The sequence below is a fragment of the Pteronotus mesoamericanus genome, unplaced genomic scaffold, assembly GCF_021234165.1.
Source record: "Pteronotus mesoamericanus isolate MK-2021 breed Mesoamerican mustached bat unplaced genomic scaffold, CSHL_Meso_final contig_163, whole genome shotgun sequence".
Classification (NCBI taxonomy): Eukaryota; Metazoa; Chordata; class Mammalia; order Chiroptera; family Mormoopidae; genus Pteronotus; species Pteronotus mesoamericanus.
In genome coordinates, this window is record NW_026555064.1 from 20,110,060 (window position 1) to 20,133,828 (window position 23,769).

The 23,769-nt window shown below is 50.8% G+C and overlaps 1 protein-coding gene across 2 annotated transcripts in view; it reads right to left on the reverse strand.

The window, feature by feature from the left end:
* The window catches only part of USP53 (ubiquitin specific peptidase 53), a 35,924-nt gene that overhangs the window by 10,961 nt on the left and 1,194 nt on the right, over positions 1–23,769 (reverse strand). For both annotated transcript variants that reach the window (XM_054563590.1, XM_054563584.1), the window contains exons 2-13: positions 17,453–18,089; positions 14,374–14,466; positions 12,520–12,654; positions 10,673–10,786; positions 10,514–10,596; positions 8,932–9,037; positions 8,210–8,356; positions 7,332–7,481; positions 5,383–5,545; positions 4,765–4,917; positions 2,699–2,821; positions 895–1,630 (exon numbers count right to left, since the gene is read on the reverse strand). In XM_054563590.1, the coding sequence (XP_054419565.1) occupies positions 895–1,630; positions 2,699–2,821; positions 4,765–4,917; positions 5,383–5,545; positions 7,332–7,481; positions 8,210–8,356; positions 8,932–9,037; positions 10,514–10,596; positions 10,673–10,786; positions 12,520–12,654; positions 14,374–14,466; positions 17,453–17,596 (2,147 nt within the window). In that variant the 5' untranslated portion in view covers positions 17,597–18,089. The remainder of the gene's footprint in view (positions 1–894; positions 1,631–2,698; positions 2,822–4,764; positions 4,918–5,382; positions 5,546–7,331; positions 7,482–8,209; positions 8,357–8,931; positions 9,038–10,513; positions 10,597–10,672; positions 10,787–12,519; positions 12,655–14,373; positions 14,467–17,452; positions 18,090–23,769) is intronic.

Sequence of the window (23,769 nt, forward strand, 5' to 3'; positions counted from 1 at the left end):
TAATGTACATTTAATTTACATCAATGACATTAAAAAGTTAGCCTCATTTTACAACAGATTAAGGTGGGAAAGTCAAATTAATATCCCAATAATTAAAATCCAAGCCTGCCTGGTTACAAAGTCCTGATCTTTCTACTGCTCTAAGCCATTCCTTTGCACAAAGTGTTATGAACTTACCCTGCCAAGTAAAAAATTTCCCTATTTTAATGAAACACAAGGAGCTGATTTCTGCAAATCCGATTTTTTAATAATGAAGGTGGTAAAACACCAGCTAAGGTCGAATCCAGGTGTTTTAGATGGATCAACAGCATAGTGGCCACTTACTATTATAGTAAGTGAGAAATCAGCCACTTACAAGGCTGCAAATGTTTCAGGGGTGGCGCGCATCAGCGCAAGGCGCCGCTCAGGGCGATATAACACTCCGATTCAACTGAACGCAACTTCGCCTTCTGGCTGCGCGCAGGCATTCACTAAAGGGAACCCGCGCCGGCCCGTAAGCGGCCAGGGCGGCACAGGGCTGGCCCGCGCTGGGCTGCAGAGGCGGCGGCCACGAGCCTTCGGGGGCTGGGAGCTGGGCCATGTGCTAGCAGCTGGCTCAGCGGCAGCCGGCAGGGCTGCTTTAAACCCGGCGCCCGCAGCCACGGCGCAGGCTCAGCCCCACAACGTGTTCCCACGCTTTCAGGCTTCCTCAGCGTAAACGGCCATGGTTTTGTGCAATCGGGAAATAACTATTAAAAATAGAAACCTGAAATAGCAAACAACCTGCAGTGTCCCAGGTTTCGTCACGCTGAGCTCAAGCTCTTCCTACAACACTTAACTGCCCGCAAACGTTGAACATCACCTCCAAGAACTGAGAGAGCCGGGGGCCCCTCCGTACTCCGGCCGGCGCGTTACCTGCGGGAAGCCACGTCACCCGGGCCGCTGGGCTCCGGGCCGCTGCTGCTGCCGCTGCCGTCGGTGACGGGAGAGTCCGGGTTGGCAGACCCGTTGCTGACGTGGTCGCTGCTCTCGTAGCCGGACTCGGCCCTCTGTGCCTGCCAGGCGTCGCCGGGCGCCCCCACTGCTCGGAGGCTGGCCCTGCCCTCCGCGCCCCGCCCGACGCCCTCCGGGGAGCCCCTGCCACCGGCCTCCTGCTTCCGGCTGTCTTCGTAGATGGTCGTGAGGCATCTCTGCTTCGGGTCCCCGTTCGGCTGGTCGGGGAAGTTCTGCTCCTTGCTGCCTGCAGGTCTGTGGCTGGCACCGGATTTGTGTCTCGGACTGTGCTGCCTTCTGTCGCTTTTGCTAAAGACGCTGTCGACATTTAGCGTCTCTCTCAGAGGCTTCCAGCCTCGGCTCCGGCTCCGGCTGCTGCCATTACAGCTGCTCCCTTTCTCCCGGGCGTCCTGGCTGCTGTCGGTGTCGTATCCGGTGACACCCTCGCTCCGGGCTGTGCTGGCCACCTTCTGCCCCGCGGCCGGAGTCGGCCGCTTCCCCGAGCCCGACGGCTGCACGGAAGCACGACTCGGCGGGGCGGGCTGGCACGGCCCCTTCCCGGGCCGCGGGGGCGGGTGTGCGCTGCCCGACGGCCCGACACCACCTGGGGCTGGAGGCGACCCGGGCTTGAAGGGCGGCAGGCCGTCGTCGAGCGGATCTTGACAAAGCACAAGTCAATAAAGACACACATGAACTACTCTCCAGAGCCGCCCGGGCGCAAGCCAGCTACCTTGCTCGAGAAGAAATGTTAGGCAGGAAGAGCAAGGCAGTGACTGTAAGTACTTAAATCATATCAGAGTGTTCTGAGATTAAAAAGTACTTCTTTAGTCCTGTGCTTAATGAGAGGCATTTATAAACTACATAGTTATATATTGATATTTTTAAAAAATGATCTCCAAAGTAGATCCTAAGATGGTTTAAAAAAAAAAACCAAACAGTATTCTATCGCACTCATTAATTATAATCATAAAAATAAAAATAAGAATATTTCCCCCTCTCACACTGGTCGGATTTCAGGAGGGTGCAAAGCAAGCGGCTGCTGGGAGCGTGGGGGGCAACGTTCCGCCGCCACGGGCTGCGGGCGGCCTCGGCGTGGGGAGGCCTCGGGGCCGCAGCGCTCAGACACCAGGCGGGCCGCCCGCGCCAGGGCCCGCCTGCAAGCCTTCCACACCCCGGCCACAGAGCACACCACGCTGCCCGTGAAAGGAGGCCACTGCCGGGGAAACCTGCAATCCACGCCTCACGGCACAGCCTCAGTTAAGGCCTGGCCCGTCCAAAGGAGAAGCGCGCGAACCCGCCAAGGAAGGCGGACGCAGTGACTGGGGGCCCCAGGTCCACGGACGCCACCGGGGAGCCCGACCCGCGGGAAACGAGGCCCCTGCCATTCACGTGCACGAGGACCTCCCTCTCAGTTGAATGCACCATATGGGTGAATTGAAGTTAATTTTAATTAAAAATTAAATAAAGCAACTTTTATTAATTTAACTTTTAATTAAGAAGCTAAAAGAGCATAACAAAGTAATCCAGGTTAGAATTACATTAAGAATGAGGAAAAATTTACATTTATAGACCTAATAGGTATATTAGAGAAGTCATATTAAAATATATAATATATAAACAAATATATTTAAAATTATGTTGAATTAAATGAAAGTCATAAAACTTAGTTCTTAATTAAGACTTTAGCAGCCCCCTTTCCAACAAATGCTCCACACGCATAGCTTACCTCTCGGTCGCCCCAGATCTTTTTTTTGTAAGGAAAGTAAGTTCCTCTGTTCCAAGGCCTTCAGAGCACATTCCCGGGAAATGTCTTTTATTTTTTCCCTCTGATCACTGTAACTTAACTTAACTGTAAAAGAAAAACCATTCTTAGAATTATAAGGCAGGTTGCTTTTCTCATTGCTAAACAAAAAAACAAACTGAATCATATAAAATATTTAAGACGCTATATATTAAAAACAAAATACATATGAAAGTACACAATAAGCTAAGTTTTGTGTTTAACTGAAAAGGCCACGTGATCCCCCCGACACTGGAGATGCCCATCATCCCTTCAAGCCGCTCATGAGGCGCAGAAGGCGAGGGTGGCGGGGAAAACGGGGCTACCCGCCGAGGCCCTGAGGGCCGCAGGCCAGTGCGGCCGCTGTGGTGGCCAGACCCCTGCCTCTCGGAAGCGGTACAGCCGCTCGCCGTTCTGGATCAGGAAACGCAAGCCAAAAGCTTGCCCAGGCTCACGGAAGTTGTAATGTAGATAATAGACCCAAATTGTCTGCTCCCAAAGTTTGTGTTCTTAAAAGTTGCTGGGCTTAAAACTGGGTATCCTTAGAAAAACAGATAATGGCTTAATCCAGCAATTTTCAACCAATGAGCCACAAGAATCTTTAAAACATGCACTAACTACTTAGGGGCACTGACCTCTTTTCTCTAAGATTGTCAAATAAAATATAACAACAGCCAATACAACAATAGCCTCCCAGAGTGAATGTCTGTCTTGAACCATAAATATGTAGGTCATGTAGTAAAGTTGTATCTTATTGGTCATGTTGCATAATAAAGATTGTATCTGGTCAGTTAATTCTTGGTACCACAAATCCTTATATACAAGTATAGGCACCTGATTTTTTTAAAAAGTCAATTTGGAGCAAAAGGGTGGGTAATTACTACTATAATTTTTTTTGTAAGTCAATCAAAATTATACCTATTTTTTTGTCAGATGAGCAAGAAATGTAACTTTTTTGGCATGCCACAGCATTTTAGTAATTACTGTACTTTGCACTCCCGTGTATAATGTGCACCCATGTTTGTGACTCAAACCTTCAGGAAAAAAAATCTTTTGTTTAAATTTTTTAATTACATTTTTTATTTATTTATATTTAGAAACAAAACTGATTATCGTATTCCAGGGTGTCATTTTGCATACAGATATCATTATTGTTTTCTAGAGTTACACGTTTAACACATAAGCATAAATAAAAGAATTAAAAACATTTATAGAGATATGGAATTAGTACTACCCATGTATAATGTGCGTTCTTAGTTGTCCCTCAAAAATTTGGGCAAAATAGTGCGCATTACACACGGCAACATACAGTAGTTTATGTGCGCCATGAGATGAAAAAGGTTGAAAAGGTATTGTTCCGTTAAGATTTTTAAAAAGCATTTATTGTACTTCTTTGTTGATAATCGTTAATTCCAAATCTTACTACCCCTGATATATGATTTCATTAATATATTTAAAAAGTTGCTTACAAAATCATCCTGAACATCCACCCAAGGAGAGTTTAATGCATTTCTAAGTTGTTGCTGCACACCACACCGCGGTGTCTCCCCGTGGACCCCAGTCAGAGAACTTGGTTCGTGACCACTCAGGTTGTGGGCGACAAGAACAAGGGAGCCGAGCACCAACGAGGCCAAGGATGAGCTGCAACAGTGGCTGTGAGCGACTCTGGCGCTCACGGAGGGGAAAGTCAATTTTGGCCCCGCAGCCAAATCTCTAGGTCCCGCCGTCCTCTGCCAGGGGGAAGGACGCCCTGAAGGACATGCCACGGCATGCTGGGGACAGCCCCGTGGGCTCCGGCCTGCGTGGCTCGGAGCGCGTGGACCGCCTGAAACATGGGCAAGTCCAGCTGGCCCGATGAAGCCGAGGCCTTGGAGGCGCGCGCAGCAGAGGGCGAAGCTCTGCTCCCCGCCCGCTCTCGTCTCTGTGGGGCCTCGCGGCATCAGGTCCGGCGCACGGAGCCCGCGCAAGCCTGACTCTCGGGGACCATGTGGAAACGGCAACTTAGCACGTACCTGGTCCTCTGCCACCACTGGTTTGAGTGTGGCTCCGACTAAGTGATGAAATATTATCTGTTTGAAATTTCTGATTTTCTCTCTGTTTGGCCTGGTCACCAAATCCATTTTCTTTTGTATTATCTGACTTATAAATTGAGGGCTTTTCACATCCTTAAAAAGAAAAACAAAAATGCATCATCCCTTTCCTTATCCTATGGAATAGATGTTTGAAGCATCTCTTCATATAGTTTCAATACTGTACATAAAATTACTTAAAAACTTAAGAGACGGACGCCTTCTAGAGATCCCTGCGTGCTTTGCACACGCCCACGCAAGGCCTGGCTGCCGCGGGCTTTCCCCGTGTGCTCGCTCACTCTAACTCCCTGTGCTCACTGTCCCCCCGACGTGGTCCCCTCTGTGCTTGTGTGGCCGCAGTCCAGGCGGCTCCTGACGGTGCTTCTGAGGCCACGGACAAGGAAAGATTACAAAGATGAACTCAATCAAGCACTGGAACTTCCTAAACTCCATCTTCAACTAAACTTTGAAATTATTCTCCACTTTCATTTTATATTCGGTATATTAGTATTCCTAGTGTGATTGTGATGACAGAAAAACATCAAGTTAAAAAAAAATCACCCATGTTTTCTGCGACGGATCTGGGAGGGGACCAGCTGACGACCTGCCGGGGAGCGTCCTCCGTGGAGACGGCCGTGCCCTCGGGGTCTGCGTAGAACAGGAGCAGCGGCTGGAAATGGCAGCGGAGGCACTTGGAGACCACGTCCTTCCACCGGGCGCCAACCTTTGCGAAACCAGAGCAGAGCAAGCCCGTCACCAGTGCGCAGCGCGGAGAGGCAGGGACTGACTGGCCCGCACGTTAAACGGTCTTAGAGACGTCCAGGTGCCAGCAGTGAGGGGTTCCTCGCGTTATGCGACTGGCTATTTTATTTAGTAACTAGTCTCAGTAAAAAGCCTTCAAACACTAACATTTAAAAAATTGATGGGCAAAATCACAGATTCTCTATATCAAGATTTAGATTAGCGAATTTTAGAAAGCGTTTCCCATACGTGGTTGACCAACTTTCGACAAATATTTTAAGGCAATTTAAAGGGAAAATATAAAATTTGATTCAACAAATGATGTCAGAACAAAGGGAAGAAAAAAAAAGGCACGAGCACATATGAAGCCCAAGAATTAACTCAGAAGGGGTCATGCAAAATCCATAGAGTTTACAGAGCAAAACAAAAAAGAGAACCTACCAACAGTGGGAAAGGGTAAGACTAGAGCATCAGGCAAACCAAAGAAAAAAATTATAAAACGGGGCTCATCGAAATGAATTACAACCCTCTTGCTCTATGAAAAACACCATTAAGAAAAGGAAAAAAACAAGCCACATGCATCTAATAAAGGACTGGTGTGTTGAACACAGAATCCCTACAACTCCCTAAGGAGATAATCCATCTGAAAAATGGGCCAAACAGCTGACCAGACGTCACCGAAAGGACCTAAGAATGGCCCGTGAGCACAGGAGAGCTACCCCGCCCGCCACCGACCCCAAGGGAAGGCCAGCGAGACCCGGAGAGGCAGCGCGGGGCCCCAGATGCCGACGTGGCGACGGCCACCACCGCGGGGCGCTGGGGCGGGGCAGCCGTGCCGGAGACCTGGCCGCTGCACACTCTGCGCGGCTCTGGCGAGGCTGCCCTTCCGAGTTTCAGCACGTCGGACAGCTGAGTCCTGAAGCTCGCGGTGACGCGATGTGTGTTCCTTCTGCGCTCCATCTCGCTACCACTCCGAGGGCCATTCGTCTATCTTATTTGGTGAACTGCCCAGACCTTTCACCCGCTTTTAAGTGGATTTGTCTTTTTCCTGCTGAGTTACTTGGACATGGCCGTCGTGAGAGGTGCGCCTGACAAACATTCTCTCCCAGCCCGTGACATGCCTTCACCCTCCCAGCAGCATCGCACGGAAGGGCAGGCGTGTGGGCGAAGTCCACTGGGCGGTTATTTTTATGGTCCCCGCTCGTGGACTGTTATCTAGTAAGTCTCTATATTTAAACACAGGAGTTTTAACATTCTCGTCTGATACTTCCATGTCTAGCATTCTTTGTCTTTTTTTTGGTGATGTGATGCCCCAGCTGGCCCGGGCCTGCCCGTGCAGGTCACCCGGCTCGCCCAGAGCACCGCCAGGGACAGCGCAGCCCCTCTGCCGCAGGGACGCCCTGTGTGTGTGGCACAGCGTCTCTCGGCTCTTGCTGGCGGGACGCGAATGCCCGCCGGCCCCGGATGAGCCCCGGGAATCACCTGTCCTCGTCCTGGCCGGCCGCTGTTCCGTGAAGATGAAGGGGTTGCCCACGCACCCCCAGAACCTTCCCTTCTGAGACTGTGTCACTGACTCTCTGGTAATCTGCCCCGCAAAGTCAGCCACCTTGGCCTGCCTGAACTCCAATTTTGGGTTCCTTCACGCATTTTATATAATTATATCCTTATTTTATCATCATATCACTATATATTAGTATCATTATTATATCGTTTATTCCTAAAAAGTAAAAATCACAATAGCTATTTCAGTCCGTGGAAGCGCCACTTACCTCTTTCACATTTGCGTCGTCAAAAAATACCCACTTGGAACTCTTGGTATGAAAGGCGAAGGCACAATAGTGTCGGCTGGTGTAGCAGATCATGCCAACAAGGTCGAGTTCACTATTTTTGGCATTTTCATCAGTGACCCTATAAAAAAGCTGTTTAAAAAAATTAATAATGTATGTGTAATACAGTATCTTTAAATGAGTTAGCCACCGTTCAATGGCATGCATCTGACTCCCCATAAGACATCTCGCGCGCCCGCTGCCCTACCCCGACGGTGCACCGCGGGAGGGCGCCTCCGGCGCTGCGTCGTTAGCAGAGCGGCGGCTCCTCAGCGCCCACGAGAAGCACGGGCGAACCCGCCAGCTTAGCTCCGCGATGCGGCATCTACCGTCACGCAGAGCTGACACACCACACACGGGACCTCAACACGTGAGAGAAAGCGCACATTTTCTGGTAACTCTTGACCGAATCATATGTTTGAACTACATTAAACATATCACCTAAAAGATAATTCTCTAGAAGTTTAACTGTAACATAAACCAATCCAAAATGTGTAAACCAGCAAAGAAGAGGCCAGCACTGTCCATGGACTTTCCGTCTTTAACTTTCCCGGTTCACACTCGCATCCGTACTCATGGCGCCACCGCCCGGGAGTGACAAGAGACACGGCCTGAGTTCCTGGGAACCCGAGAGCCACTCCGAGCCTGGGCAAGAAAGGCGCCCCGGGCCGTCCGGCTGGGTCAGCGTCAGCGGCTCCATCCGAACACTATTTCCTTGCGAGGGAAAACCTGGTTCTGAGGAACCAAGTGTAATATAATGCGTGAAGGTGTGTCAGAGAAATTTAAAAACAAAGAGGAGAGAATGAAAAGAGCTCAGATACCCCAGGAAGATAAAGATGTGTTGCCAGATTCCGAACAACGTCTTCAGTCAGGTCAGAGTGCTCAGAATCCCAGACTAAACCAATGGTAACAATCTCTGGGCAGTTCATTAAAACACGGCGAATTTTTATTTTTTGGCCACAGTTACTCTAAAAAAAAAAAAAAAAAAAAAAGGGCAGATTTTGAAATTACTGAAACAGATATACCAAAGGTAGTGCCTTACACAGTTTGTAATATGCAGTAATAGTCTTCACATATATTGGAAATTTATCTCTTTAGTATATTAAAATGAACTTCTAACAAACAATTTCTCTTAATTATTGATTCAACAGGAAGTTTATTTTAAATCAAAGTGCTTTTCTTTCATATTTTTGTAAATCTGTTAAAACAAGAATTCAGCCTAAAAATCAGAATTAGAACCCTTGAAATCATTAATAATATTACATCAGCACATAATGATACCATTTGTAAAGTTTAAAGAAAAAAGAAGAAATCAATTTTGTCTTTAGTCAAATGATAAAATTTCGTAATTAAAAAAAATTAACATGTGCTGCCTAAAGCCCTTCACAAAGTTAAGAGTTTTTAAGGAGAGTGCTCAGATAAATAGCTTACATGGTAGAGTTCCCTAAACTACCACTGCAAAAACAAATCTGTAACAGTCACCCCACCGACAACTAACAGCGACACGGTAACGTCCGCGCGCTCCCGGGCCCGCCGGACGTACGGGGCACTTGCGGTAGTCGTCGGCCGTGCTGGCCGCCTGCAGCACCTCGGCGAACGTCTCGGGCCTGCGGCGCTCGTGCCTTCCCAGCGTCCGCTCCACTTCATTGCTGCAAAAGAAAACGTGGTCCCAGGTCTGGCCCAGGAACTTCGAGAAGGTCTGGTAAACCATGGGCAGAAAACACTTAGCTGTCCATGGACATTGGATCACTTTTTTCCATCTTACGACATGATTTTCGGAAAAAAACTTAACCATAAATTTCCATCAACTGAAAGACCATGAAATTTGGCAGGTGTACAATAAAAAATCAGGTCAAAAAGAGAAAATTACACAAAAATTATACCACTGTCCAGAATGACATGAAAAAGGTAAGATGCTCTGGCTAAATGTCCAGGTCAAATTATTCTTTCACATTGTTACTTAAAGTGTTACGTTAATTACGAAGGGACTCAAGTATAAGCTTGGACCCAACAAGAACAGCAACTGCAGGAGAGGCTCCCGCTCCGGCCTAAGGCTCCCAGGACCACAGGCGCCCTGTTCTGCTACGCGAGGGCCCTTTGCTGGCGAGCGTGAGCCCGGCCGAGCCTCTGCCCCCGCTGGGCGTGCCGGCCACTTCCGGGGGCCTCCAGGGCACCGGGCGCACTTCGCCCAGCCTCCCCCGGAGTCCACTCCTTACACGTCTAGGTACTGAGTATCTTTTTACTTTATTTATTTACTTGTTTGTTTGAGAGAGGGGAAGGGAGGGAGAAAGAGAGGAAGCGAAACATCGATGTGAGAGAGAAACAGCCACCGGCTGCCTGTCACACATGCTGGGGGACCAACCCCGCAACGCAGGTGTGTGCCCCAACCAGGATTCAAACTGGTGACCTTTTGCTTTGGGGGATGACACTCAACCGAGCCACACCGGTCAGGAGGGTCTTAAGTATCTTTAACTAAACAAATATTTAAACATTTCCAAAAAGAAACATAATGCACGCTTCAAAGCTCCAACACCCTTTCTAGTTCCCATTCCAGATGTCCGGCTCTACGCCTGGAAGTGCCCTAGAGGGGGCACGCTCTCCAGTGCGAAGGTTCCGACAGCGCACGCAGGGCGCGCGCCCTTGCTCCCGAGGCGCTTCACAAGGGCGCGAGGAAGCGCCGCCGCGGCCGGGCTGTTCCCCCGCCACCAGAGCAGTGGGCAACCAGGCAGACGCTGGATGTGACGTGAAACCAGACCTGGACTCCAATATCAATGGTCCTAGTTACCAGATCAACCCTACTAAACCTATTTCTTCATCAATGAAAGCGTGTCTTTGTTAAGATTAAGGTGACAGCTTACATCAAGCCTGGAACATAGTAAGCAGTCAATAACTGATGTTCAACACCAGTAAGCGTGAACCGATACCAATTCTGACTGGCATTTTGCGCATTTCACCGAACGCTGCAGGAGGCTGGCTAACTCACAAACACCTGACAGAGACGCCGCCGCTCAGCACCGCGGACGGGGGCGGGGCGGCGCGTCCCAGACGGCACAGACGCTCACAGGGCACGGGTCACACAGTGCACGCTCAGTGGGCTGCAAGGCGCCATTCAGTCAGGGTCTTACCACAGGGCTGTTGTTGAAATGTACCGCACAAACTCTGTGAAGGGCAGAGGGTCCGAGGAAGCTCCGCAGCTGCGACACACACACTGCAGTAAAAACAGGCGCTTAATTTCCCAGCCGGGAGCACAGCCACAACGCCTCGGGGGCGGGGCGGCCGCTCACCTGCTCGTACAGAGTCATGGCGAACTTCTGGTGGGCGATGCAGCACTTGGAGGTGCACATGTCTGCGTCCTGGCCTGGCACGATGTGGAAGTGGATCCTCTCCAGGATGTTCTCCTGGTTCAGAAACAAGAAGGCAAGAGAGCTGAGACTCTGGCGGAGGGCGCTTCAGAACACAACTCCACGACCTCACACGTTTAAAAACCTTCTGAAGGTTTCCCGAAGTCTTAGATTTAGGAGTGCCCTGCACGGGGTCAGCTGTCCTACTTAATCATCACTTCAAATCTTGTTCAATTGTTCACTATGGGTGGCACGGGCTTTTAAAAAATTAACAAAAGAAACATTGTAATGTAGTGTATGGTTTTAATAAAGATTTTTAAATCCTTTTAAGAATCATCTCATGGTGGCTGACATCAAGAACCTAATGTTAGAAAACGTAGTTCCCTGTTTCCAGCATTCTCACAATGACAAAAGCTGTAAATCAGGGGAGAAAAAAGTCCTACTTGGATCACGTGGGTCGTCTATGCAACCCGCATCAGCCGTCAGTGATCAATACCAGCGGTAACAGCCCCACTGGCACCCTTAATGCAAGGGGTGTGCTTTGTGACAGGTGCCGAGCCAAAGCTCGGATTTGTAGCGCATTTCAGTGAGGGGTACTTATTTCTTCAACAAATAGCCCTCCTTTCTACCAAAGCTGACATAATGGATCCTTTTAACCAGCCAACTTCCTCCTCCTCCGCCCCAGGACATGTAAAAACGTTCAGCTATTTAAGCCTGGGTTTCTAGACAGCCTATGAGCTATCATATCACATATTGGTGGACTTCATTGAAGTCAGAGTAAACCAGACATTTCAGTATTGTGCCAAACACATTGGTTTACGTTTTAAGCACTGGGTCCATTTTAAAGATGAGAATTAGGAAAAGCCTATTTCATGACTGTGGGTGCTGTTCTGAGACACTGTCACCCGCGTGGCGAGGGTGCTCAGCAGCGACCCTCGTCAAGCCGCTTCACACCTGCCCCAGGACAGCCGGGGGGCTCGGGGAAACCGACCACAGCACAGAAACGCCAAGAGCCCTGCGGAGACGCAGCGGACAGGCGGGGCGTCCGTCGCACCCGGTCTAGCAGGCACCCCAGGCTGAGCCCCAACAGCTGAAGAGGTCAGAAACGCGCTGCCCTGTTTCTGCACCTTGAGCCGAGACTGCGGGAACAGGGATGGAGCATCTCACTGGGAGGGAAATTCAGGGAGGGACCTGGAGTTGACCTCTGAGGCCCAGAATGTCAGGCAGAGGCTGGATTCGAATCACAGAAGGGTCTGAAGAGCAGGCCTTCACCGGAAGGAAAAACAGACTGTCGGGGACAGGCTGACGGGACACCAGGAAGGAGGCCTGAGCAGGGCTGAGTGCGGTGGCCTCCCCCGGGGGACGTGGGGACAGGAAGGCAGACGAGGAAGCCCTCGCAGGGCCCTGACGAAGGGACCGCAGAGCCTGCGGGCTCGATGCAGGGTGACGGGAAGAATCGGTGGCATCTGCGTCACGGCAACATTCCCGCCCTGCTGGGTGAGCACACGCACAGGCCCGGTTGGGGGTGCAGGGCACAGGACACCAGCTTAAGTGATGCTACTTACCTGAATCAACCTTGTCGCTCCCATAAATATGTTTTAAAACACTCCAGTAGCCTAACGCTCGGGGAAACTTGGAACAGCACAGAGGTCCGCGAGCAGAAAGGCCCTGACTCCGCGGAGAGGCCGGACCCTTCTCCCTGCGCCGCCCCCCGCCCCGCCCCCTGCCTCAGGCCCCGGACTGAGCTCTGCGCCCCCGGTGGCGCCCACGGAGGCCCCCGCCGTCCTTACAAAGCACTCGGCCGCGTCGTCCATGAGGCCCAGCTGGAACCTGCGCTCGTCCCTGAAGCTCTCGGCCAGGGCGCGCCGCACGTTGTCCGATGGCAGGGCCTTTTCCCGGCTGTGTTGAAACTGGGCGAACATCGTCTGCGAACCCACAAGCACACCTGTGAGTTCAGTGCCAACAATGGTGGAGGCGCACACAGGTAATCTCACAACAACATGGCGCCAGAAAATGCTACACCTGCAAACTAATGCCAAGCAGTCCTGTCTTTCGCCCTAAAATCCCATGCAAAAAGCCACGTGCAGATGTGGCTGCTGACTCAGCCTCTCCATCGGAAGCCGCGGGCACCACCGCGTTCTCTGGGGCCCCTCCCTGGAGCGCCGTCCCACTGGGGGGCCGAGGTGAGCCCCGTTTTTAAACTGTCCCCAGCTGATTCTGACGCAGGTCTCCGGAAGTTTTTGAGATAAGCTGCTTTGAATCTAAAAGTGTCCTATAGGAGTTAAAATTAGGTTGACCAAAAATAAACGTCTAATCACAGAAAAATCAGTAGGAACTCAGTAGTCTTAAAATGTGTTGATAAAATCTTAATTCAGAGGCATAAACGGTTGCTACCATATGCAGGACTCGCTGCTTCTTCCCGCCTTCGTGTCTCTTTACCCTCCTCCCAGCGGCCGAGAGTGCAGGCCCAGCAGCCCTAGTCCCAGCGGGCGGACGCGCTCGCTGCTCCCCTCACGCGCCCTGACTTTGCCAGCCACTCAAGAAAAGGCTGACGTGTTCGCAAAGGCCCGGGAGCCCTCGGTGACCTGGGCTCTGGCTCCTCCATGACAACGCACGCTTAGTTACTGGACGTGAGCGTTCCTTGGAGCACGAATCTGCCCTGCGCTGGGGTCACTGAGGACCGAGTGCGCCGGGACCCAGGCTCATCCGAGCGCCGCCCACCAACGCCCCGCGGCTGCTGGTCCACCTGCCGGCCGGGACCTCAGGGCCAGCCTGCCGGCCTCACCAGGCGGCACCGCCACCGAGGTGACCGTTCGCCGGACAGAGACAGGTAGGGGCCTCCGCACCTCTGGTCGGAAGCTCCCCACCTGTCTGCAGCCCACTGCCGCCGCACCGCGCCGGACGGGAACGGGTCGGAAGGCCAGCCAGGCTCGGGGACCGGACTCCCCGCTTACGGGAAGAGCAGAGACTCTGCCGGTGCGGTCCAGCCTCCACGACGCAGCTCGGCCAAGCCCCGCGCCCAGCACCCCCCTTGCTCCCAACGAGGCTCAGCCAGGTTTCCCAGGTGGGGTCACCCCCTTACCCCCGTGCCCACCTCGCGGCCTCCGCTGCCCGCACTCTCCGTCCACTCGGGCTCCCTGCCCGGCTCCTAACGTATGTGCCGCTCTTGGCGAGACGTCCCTGCCGCCCAGCTCTGTTCCCCTCCCTGGCCCAGTTTCACCTGCAGTGACGACCACCTGATATGCCTTCTATCCTGCTTGCCTATCTTCTCCTCCCCTAGAAGAATAGAAGCTCCATGCAGACAGGTTTTTATCAGTTTTGTTCATGGCTGTTTCCTTAGTAACCAGAATTCAGTAGTAGCTCAAAAAATACTTGTTAAAATAATTTCAAAATAATGTAAAAGATGATGTTCCTAACAATTGTGTACTATCTAGAATATTAACTGTCCTTACAAGTGAAAAATGAAAGCATAAACCTGAGTAAGTCATACTTTAAAAATTCAGCTTTAAAGCTATAAAGCACTTGACAATGAACTTCCATTACAAATAAGGTAATCAAACATGCCCAATAAATCAAACACACTAACAAGCAGGGTTAAATATCTGGAGAAAGAGGAGTGATTTTCCAGAACTATCAAAGGTTACCTTCAGCGCACAGAATATGCAGGCCTCCCCCTGGCAGACGTGTCCGCTCAGCACCCGCAGGCTCCTTCGGAATATGTCCAGCTGCCATAAGACCTAAAGCACCGCGAGGTGCGGACAAAGGAGGACAGTGAGGCTTCTCTCCTGGTCGGGAGAGACCAAGATGTCTTCCCGGCCACAGAAAGCGAAGGCCCTCTGATCGCCTCGTTGGGCGCGCAGTCGGACAGGCCCGGCCTCGAGACACAGCCGCCGGCCCACACAGCAAGTGCACCTGCAACGCGCGATGCAGATGCGATTCCCGCGTGAAAACCGGGACAAACGCACAGCAAGAAACGGGAGCGCCTCCGGTCAGGGCGGCCCAGGAACAGGAAACGCAGGACTGCTGACAGAGGACGTGGCGGGGACGTGGAGGCGGCAGCGACTGTTCATACCTGGAGCGACGAGGGATTTCGAGAGGAGGTACAACGGGCGTTGCGGCCAGGGAGCAGCCAGCAGGGCCGGCACGGGGTAAGCAAGGGGAAAGGGCGAGCAGAGGCCGGCGGGGACCCCGAAGGAGACGGGGCGCCGCAGCCCCAGGGACGCAGCGGGAGGAAACGGCAGCTAAGAACTAGCTGACAGACACAGCTATTACAGCATGGGTTACAAAATGGTAAAAAGAAGGAATAACCTGAGCATTTTTGCTGCAATTACCCATTCATCATTTTCTACTAAAAGACAAAAACAAATTAAACAAGACTACAGTAGTTTAAATAAATCAGCCTGGTGCCGACAGTCGTCCTGAACGTCCTGCAGCCTCTACCACGGGGACCCCCGGCTGCCCCTGGGCCCTTGCTAGGATGGAGCACCAAGGGCCGGCGCGGAGGAGCGGAGAGCAGCGCCACGCCCAGCCCAGCCCCCAAGGGGCCCCTCCCGTCGGGGGGCACGGGGAGCTCTGAGGGGGAACGGCCGAAGGGTCCCACCGTGGCTATAGCTATAAACTGGGTCTCCGCAAGCCCCGTACAAGAACCACGGGGAACGCTGTGTGACAGCCTGCCGTCGGCCGGCTGCGCCACACCAGCGAGGGAGGACGAGCACACACCTCAGAGCACGAGGGTAAGAACGGCAGGCGGCTTCCCTGCGAAACAGCTCGGGCTAGAAGAAAGAGGGGCAAAATCTTCCAGGCACTGAAAGAGAAAGCGGTCTACACAGACGTCGCCAAGGGAAGACAATATCTTTCAAACACAAGATGAGCCTTGGCCGGGTGGCTCACCTGGCTGGAGTGGCGTCCCATACACCAAAAGGCTGTGGGTTCGAGCCCAGGTTGCGGTGTGTACAGGAGGCAACCAATCAATGTTTCTTTCTCACATGGATGTTTTACTCTTTCTCTCTCTCTAAGCATATTCTCGGGTGAAGATTAAAATTAAACAAACGAAATGAAATCGATCTGTTCCCAGACGCACAGAGGCTGAGAGAACTCGTCACCGACAACCTGTGCTGCGAAAGCCACCACAAGAGGCCCCGCCAGCAGGGCCAGGAGCCGGGGGACGCCGGGCACCGGCGAGGCAGCAGCGCAGGGAGGGGCACAGAGCCTGCGTGGGGAAGGTCGATGCAGCGTTCGTTTAAAAATGATACATTCCTGGAGGAACGCTTCTCCGTTTTCCTCACCATGCGCGCATCCCCACTCAGACCCTTCCTTCGCTACAACACGCTTTCCGCCTCCGCCTCCGCCTCCCTGATGACACGCGCCGCCCCGGCTCACAGCCCGAGTCCGTCCGCAGCGGCCACCCCCAGTCTCCGGGCGGACGAGGCTCCCGCCTCCCGTGTCGCTCCAGGAACACCGGCAGGTCTCACAGCACTTGGTGCAGTGGGGCCTCCCCGCCAGGGCCGAACAGGGGCTGCTGTGCGGGCTCCCAACGTAAGCGAGAGGTCACACTTTCCGAGGGCCAGCGGCTTCCCTTGCCCTGGCGAGCGGCAGAGCTTTCAAGCTGGACACCTGTCCCGGACAGAGGGCGGCTGAGAGCGCACGTCCGAGTCAGAGCGTGGAGCATCCTAGGTGTGTTCATCTAACACATGAGCTCACTGACCAATATTTACCTTCCCACTCTGTTTTCAGGAGGAAAAAAATAGTATTGGAAAATAGGTGAAAAGTAATTTATTTAAAATAAATTCTTCTGCCCTGGCTGGTGTGGCTCAGTGGACTGAGTGCCGACCTGTGAACCAAAGGCTCGCCAGTTCGATTCCCAGTCAGGGCACAGGCCTGGGCTGCAGGCCAGGTCCCCAGTAGGGGGTGCGTGAGAGGCAATCACACATGGATGTTTCTCTCCTCTTCCCCCCTCCCTCCTTCTCTCTCTAAAAATAAATAAATAAATGAAATGAAATAAATTCTTCTAAGGTCTATTCTAGGGTCAACAGAATAACACCCTGATATTCTACATCTTCCTCATCTTTCATAATGGTCAGAAGGACACAGGATCCAACAAAACCTAGAACCAGTGAATAAAACGGTATTAGACATAAGAAAGCAGATTTAACTGAGACAGAAAAGAGGGTTAAGACTTGCTAATTATAAGAATTTCAACCAGGACGGAAGCAGGATGGATTAACCTTCCATCGAAGAAGAACAGCGGGTCCCCGACCGCGGTTCCCGATTGGGAGCCCGCAGTGCGGAGGGAGGCAGGCGGGGGCACTGCGACCAGAACCCGCACTCTCATTTCGCCCCGAAAGCTGGCTGCTTTTTCTGCTGCAATGGGCGCCTCCGGGATGTCTGTTTTCAGAAAGTGTGTGTGTGCGGGGTGGAACAGATTAGCTGATTCAAAACAAGATTATTTTATATATTTTACAAGCATAGTCTTACTTTACTAAGTAATCATTATAAATCAAACGATATTTTTATATCATAGTAATATATGATCCTGTTGGAAGAAAACAATTCCGTTTTGCTATAACCAAAATGCCTAGGCAAAATATTTTTTCCACCATTAAAAGTGATCATAAAAACTCATTCCGGTCAACAGTAACTTTCTTCTTAACGAACAAGTTAAAGGAACCCGAAACAAAGAATTCTCGCAACGCACTGAGTACGACGCGGGCGCAGTAGCCTTACCTGCACGGCACTGTTGAGGAAGCAGCTATTCTGCCCTGGCTCGTTCAGCAGGCCCTTGGTGGGCGCCAGCGACAGCACACTCCCGGGCTGGAACGCCCGGCCCAGGTTGCCGCCCGGCTTCCGCAGGAACCTCACCCACGCCATGCCGCTGCGTCCGCATGGGCGCAGCTCTAGGCTGCCGCGCTGCTTCCGACAGAGCAAGCGATGCCTCGAGCTGCCCCCGGAACCTCACCGCAGTTTGTCGCAAGAGCATAAGCTTCCAAGTCCATATCTTTCCTGAAGCTGTTCACGTTGAGGGCTTTGTCGGGTGAGAACAGGGTACAGAAACATCAAGTTTGGAAAACTACAGAAGAAGGCTACTTGAAACATGGCCTTAAGGATTTTTACGTGTTGAATTTTAAAAGAGATTTGTATAGCTTACAACAAAAAAGATTTTTTTTAAAGTGCTAAAAGTAATGTCGGTGAATAAATCCTTTTCTTTAGAGCACAAGCCATTTGTCTTGTGGCCGTCTGGCCTGATTCCTTTGGCTGCTTGTTTTCGTCACGGTCTTTCCATAAGAAAGTAGGCTCTCTCTTTCTGCGGCGAAGCTGTCAAAGGTGACTCCATATTTCATATCCATGTGACCTCAAAGGAACTCTACAACAAAGAAAAAAATGTTTAAATAAAGGTAAAGGCTAACCAAGAAAACCTCTACTTTACTCTTTGAACCCAAATATTGAATATATATTCTAAATGTTGAATATGTAATCATAAAAGGATTAGAACTAACGTTCTAAAGTATGAAAATGAAAACAGTTTATCATTAAAAAATGTTTAAATATCAATGCGACATCAAACATGGCAGAGAGCAAACTGACAGGTGCCTGTGGAAGGCGCGCAACGAAGGTGAAGGGTGAAGAGGTAGAGGCTTCCAGTTATATACAGTACGTCACAAGGGGCCGACAGCCCAGGGAATAGAATCAATGACAGCGCGCTAACAACCCCATGATAATATCGTGATAACACAGGAGCTCGCAAGCCTGGTCACTGCCCCTACACTATGCAAACAACGCGGCTCCTCCTGGACACCTGCTCTCCTTCTGGAAGTCTGGAAGTTCGGTCCGTCCTGGACCGAGGGTGCCCACGGGACCACCAACAGAAGCTTGGGTCTCTCAGGAGCCTCCTGGTGGAAACACTTTCCATGACATCACAATGCGCTGCTGGAGGAGTGAGACGTTTCCCAAGAGACGCCACTGGGAGAAACCACTGGAGGCTTGTGCCTGGTTCCCACCAAACTTCCCCAATGACCCTTCTCCTTCTCAGTTGCTGACTCCGCCTCACGGCCTCTCTCTGTCACTCAGCAAGGCCATGAGTCCAAGGACACTCCCAGGCAGCACCAGGCAAGAGGGAGGGGTCTGGGAGCCAAACCAGGGCTACTTTGTTTCCACCAAGGGCCCCTCACCAGGACAAGCAACATGGCTGGATGGAGAGATGGACACAGGTATTTCCCTTTATTGTTGACTAATACAAAATGTAACTGCAATCAACTGCTTTTGTGGCTTTACTGAAGCAACCTGGCAACAACTAGTAAAATAAAAAACAAACACACTTCAATCTAAAAAAATAACAAACCCGAAACACCAATATTGACCATCTATGGCCCTAAAATAAAGAGTACTTTATGGAGCTATATTACGTAGGTGCAGTGAAACAGGAAGGAAACAAAATCAATGTCCATAAACAGGAACATAATACAACAGGGTGTTTTTCAGGAACAAAGGCAAAAGGCAGAAATGTAATATCATCCTATTTTGGTAACATAACGTGTGAAAATATACACGTTTTTTATGAGCAGCTGGGCAAGGAGCAGTGTGCGCAGGTCTAATGGAACTGGGGACAGTCAAGTAAGAAAATAAACCTGGGGGAAACTGCTATCAACAGGCACTCCCACGACCTCCTCTGTGGGTCCTGCTGATGTGCCAGCAAGGCTCGCAGAACGCAGGAGGAAGCAGCTTCCTGGCCGTGCTTCAGGTTCATTATGAAAGGCCGTAGCTGGGGCACAGCCTGCTGGCGGGGGCACAAGGCAAGATGCATGGGAAGGGCAGGGAGCCCCGGACCCCACAGACCTGCCGCCCTCCTGTACCCCCACCTCCACGTGCTCGCCACCCCAGACTCACCGGCCCTGAGTGACTGACTCAGTGTCCTCCACCCTCTTCTCCTTGGAGGTGGAGGAAGCTGGAAGTTCACTCCTCTGATCACATGCCGTTCCCCTGGCAACCAGCCCCACGCTGAGGCCACAAGGGAGCCTGGGCACCGGACATCTCATCCACACACTAGAAACATGCATCACTTCCAGAGGCTCCAAGGGCTTCAGGAGCTGCGGGATAGGAGACGGGCCAGGGGCCAAAGGCCTGCTCCTCACAGCCACGCCCGCCAGCCCAGCTGCCCTCCCTGCGCCTCCCCTGGCCTTAGGCTACAGCGCCGCGCCAAACACCCCCGGCAAAATCCGCCCTCCAGCCTCTGGCCGGTTCTGGTTCTCGGCCAGGAGTGCACTGGCCCTGGCCGCCCACACGGCTCCTCCCTTGGTCCCTCCCTGTGGCTTTGCTCAAGAATCAGCTTCTAAAGAGGCCCACGCGTACCTACAATTGCAGCTCAGCGCCACCTCCACTTCCCAACCCCTCTACTGCTCCTTGGCCCTTTCTCCTTGGCATCCGTTCGTCACCAGCGGACGCACGACAGGGGTTCGCTCCCGTGTCTCCTCCCGGTCCTCACAAGACAGAAAGTGAGTTCCGAGTGTCCGGAGCTGCGCACCATACACGGCAGGTCCTCACTGAAGACTCGCTGAATGGAAACTCGGGCCACGAGGCAAATCCTCCGTCCACAAACCCTCTGAGGTGAGCGTTCCTACCAGAGGCGACCCAGGTGCGAAGGGTCCCGCACTGACCCTTCCATCGGGCGGCGAGGTCACGGCCAGTGCGGGCTGGCACAGTGTGGACAGGGTGGTCTCGGGCCCACACAGAAACCCCCGGGGGAGGAAAAATCTTCCAGGACCCAAAGAGCCTGCCTGTCTGAAAACGGGTGGGGCCCGAGTTCATTTTGCAGGCTGAGGAGCTGTGAAGAAGCCAAAGTGTCTGGTGGGCTCCTGGTGGCCCTGCCAAGGGCGGAGCCCACACGCTGACATCGGCTTGGGACGCCCACAGCCGGTGATTCCACCTCGGGAACGTGTCCATGAACACAGCCCATGACTCGGCTCCGCCATCGATCGCCACCGCTGATATAAGAGCGGCTCGCAGAGTTACGGTGAGAATCGTAAACCATGAATGTATAAGGCACCTAACAAATACCCAACACCTACAGGCATTCAGTAAAAGCCAGCAGATGACAATGTCAGCAACGGCACTGTCTTTGATGTAAGATGATTTTTAACAACATGAGCAAACATTTGAATAAAAAGTGCAGCTGTGTTACATGACATTTGCTACCCCATTTGCCATCTTTCTGCAGCTCCTTAACTGATGTTTCATTCTTGACTTCCGCCTTTACCTGTATTCAGTGGGATCAGATAAACTGTACACTAAAACATCAATTTCTAAATTTTAAAATTTGTTCGTAAGTCATTCTTCGTAGCAAACAAGCAATGTCATGCACAGAGAGGTATATACTGCTCTAAGAAAATGTAACATGTGATTCTCCTTTACAAAACGCTGGTTGGGAATGCTTCCCTTCGCGAGTGGATTTACACATGCATTTGCAAACTGGACCAGAGAAGGAGAAGTGAGCTAACACCCAGAAAGCAACTCATCCGAGACCCAGGGTGGCGGCTCTGAAATGGACGCATGAGCAACAGGGAAGATTTAGCTTAAAACAGGTCAGCCGGCGGCAGGGGCCCCATCTGCAGGGGCGGGGGTCCGAAACCACGGGCAGTGGCAAACCCTCCAGATGCCATGTTTTTTCCTGTAATGTACTCACTTAGGATAAAGATTAACTTGTAAATTAGGTACAGTAAAAGACAGTAATAGAAAAATTATATACTGTAAGGAATGCTGTGTGAATGTGCCCCCCTCTCCCTCAGCAAAGAAGCACAAAGTTTTCATTCTTCAGTTTTCACAGAGAGAAGCCTCCTCCTATGCGGAGCTTAGCCCCCTCCGCATCTTCAGCCAAGAAATCCCCCTTTCACTCAAAGGAAGCACGTTCCAGCCTCTCGGGCGCGTCCGAACCGCCAGCGCCACTACTCTCGTGCTGGGGGCCGGCGCCCGGGCACTGTGATCCCAGGACAAGAGGGTGTGATGTCGCAGGTGGCTACTAAGTCGCTAACGGGCGGCGGGCTCCCGCAGCATGGAGATGCTGAGCGAGCGGCGGAGTCACATGGGGACAGCAGCGGACAGTGCAAATGTCGCGCTGCTCACCGCACAGTGCGCAATTACAGCCCATGAACTGTTTATTTCTGGAATTTTCCTTCCAGCATCTGCAGACAGAGGTGGACCGCGGGTAACTGAAACGGGGAAAGTCAAATCGCAGGTAAGCAGGGACTACTGTCCGTAAAGCACTTCCGAAAGATAACTACCAACGCCCTTAGTGATTATTTAAATTCATAGATAACATCATGATCCATCGAGCCACCAGAAGTAAGGAGAGCACCGAAAGTGTTCCTGTGACATCGCTGTCACCGTGTCTGAGTCCCTGAGAACGCTCTCCCTGCCGCACCATGGTCCCCAGGGGGCCACCCAGTTCTCTCCTGACACGTCCGACAACGGTACACGCCATGGTCTCCCTTTACACGGCCCGACATAAACCCTCACAAAGAATGTACAAAGCACGGGGGCTCCCCACGTCTCTGCGTGTCCCAGGGCCTCTCGGCAGCCGGACCATGCCTGTGGGCTCCTCAGAATAATGTCTGTCAATTCTGTTAACGTTCGGCTCTAACCACAGGCGATGGCTTGTCACGGAGCCCAGTTGAAGGACTCCTGATAGAAGATATGGGTTTTTGGAAAAGGCAAAGAGCAAATACTTTTGGCCTAAATATTCTATATATGTCATATCCCGACTATTAAAAATAAAATTCATAAGAACTTGCCAAGATTAGGACTTTATATAACATTATTTAAAGTTGAAGTAATCTTTGAAGATTTTCTTTCTGTTTGTACAGGTTGCATCCATTTCTTACTCCTACTACATGCACATATTGTGATACAAAATTTTCTAAAATTGTATCTGTACAAAATTAATAATGGCATACTAACTTTACATTGTGTCATTACTAGTTTCTTGCTGGCTCTCCAAAGATGACATAAATTAGCACAACACCCCCCCGCCCCGCTCCTTGACCATGAGCTCCCAGGCAACATGAGGCTGGACTGATGATCTTTTGGGCCCTCACATATCTAGCAAACACTGTGTTCAAAATACTTCCAGGTGCAACACATCTGCTACCTTGCTGTAGGTTGTCTTTGGGGTCTATAATTAAGCAGCACCTTATAGTTAAAGCTGTCAAATAACAACATCTGCTAAGTATAAGTAACTAAACCTCTCTGTAGGATAGCTTCATCTACCACTTTATAGATTTCAAACATATTTTTGGAAAATTGCAGGGTGAAGCAACGTCCTCTGTAGAGTGGCAGGTGAGTGAATCCGAAACAGTTCCTGCAAGCAAAATAACTCCGGTTTTGACTTTTAAATGTGTGCATCACCTTAAAATAGATCGGAATTTTCATAGTTTAACTCTATGTCATGCGAAACCATATGATTCCAAAACTATTTCTCGATGCTGCACAGCTTAAAATAAACATTTGACACTAAATAATATAAAAGATCTTGAACCACAGTACATACCAAAATCATAAGAGTTTAGTGATTTTGTTTTTGTTTTTGTTTTTTTAAGGAATAAAAACTAGGTGGAAAAGGGTGCCCCTCCCCCATTAAAGCAGCTATCTTTTTAAAAACTACTTTTAATATTTTTTAGAGAAAATATTAATGGAGTGCCTACTAGTATCAAGTTCCATAAACAGTTTACCATCTCTGTACATTTATAAAAAAATATTTTCTCAAAAATTAATTGGGAAAAAGAAAGGTCTGTTCTTGGGCACTTAATTTTTTACACTGTAAGAAAGAATACACATAACTACCAGTGATTCTAATTTGTGAACAAATCTAAATAAATCACTTTCATGGTTTATGAGCAGTAATCATGAGCCCAGTCAAACTGTCCAAACAGCTAGTTTTAAAATCCTCTAAAATGTAAAACAAAAACAAAAACAAACTTGTTTTTTTTTTCAGGCTATAATTAACTCCTACCTACAGCCAGTTAGTCTGTTTCGAATTCTTATGACAATGGCAGGTA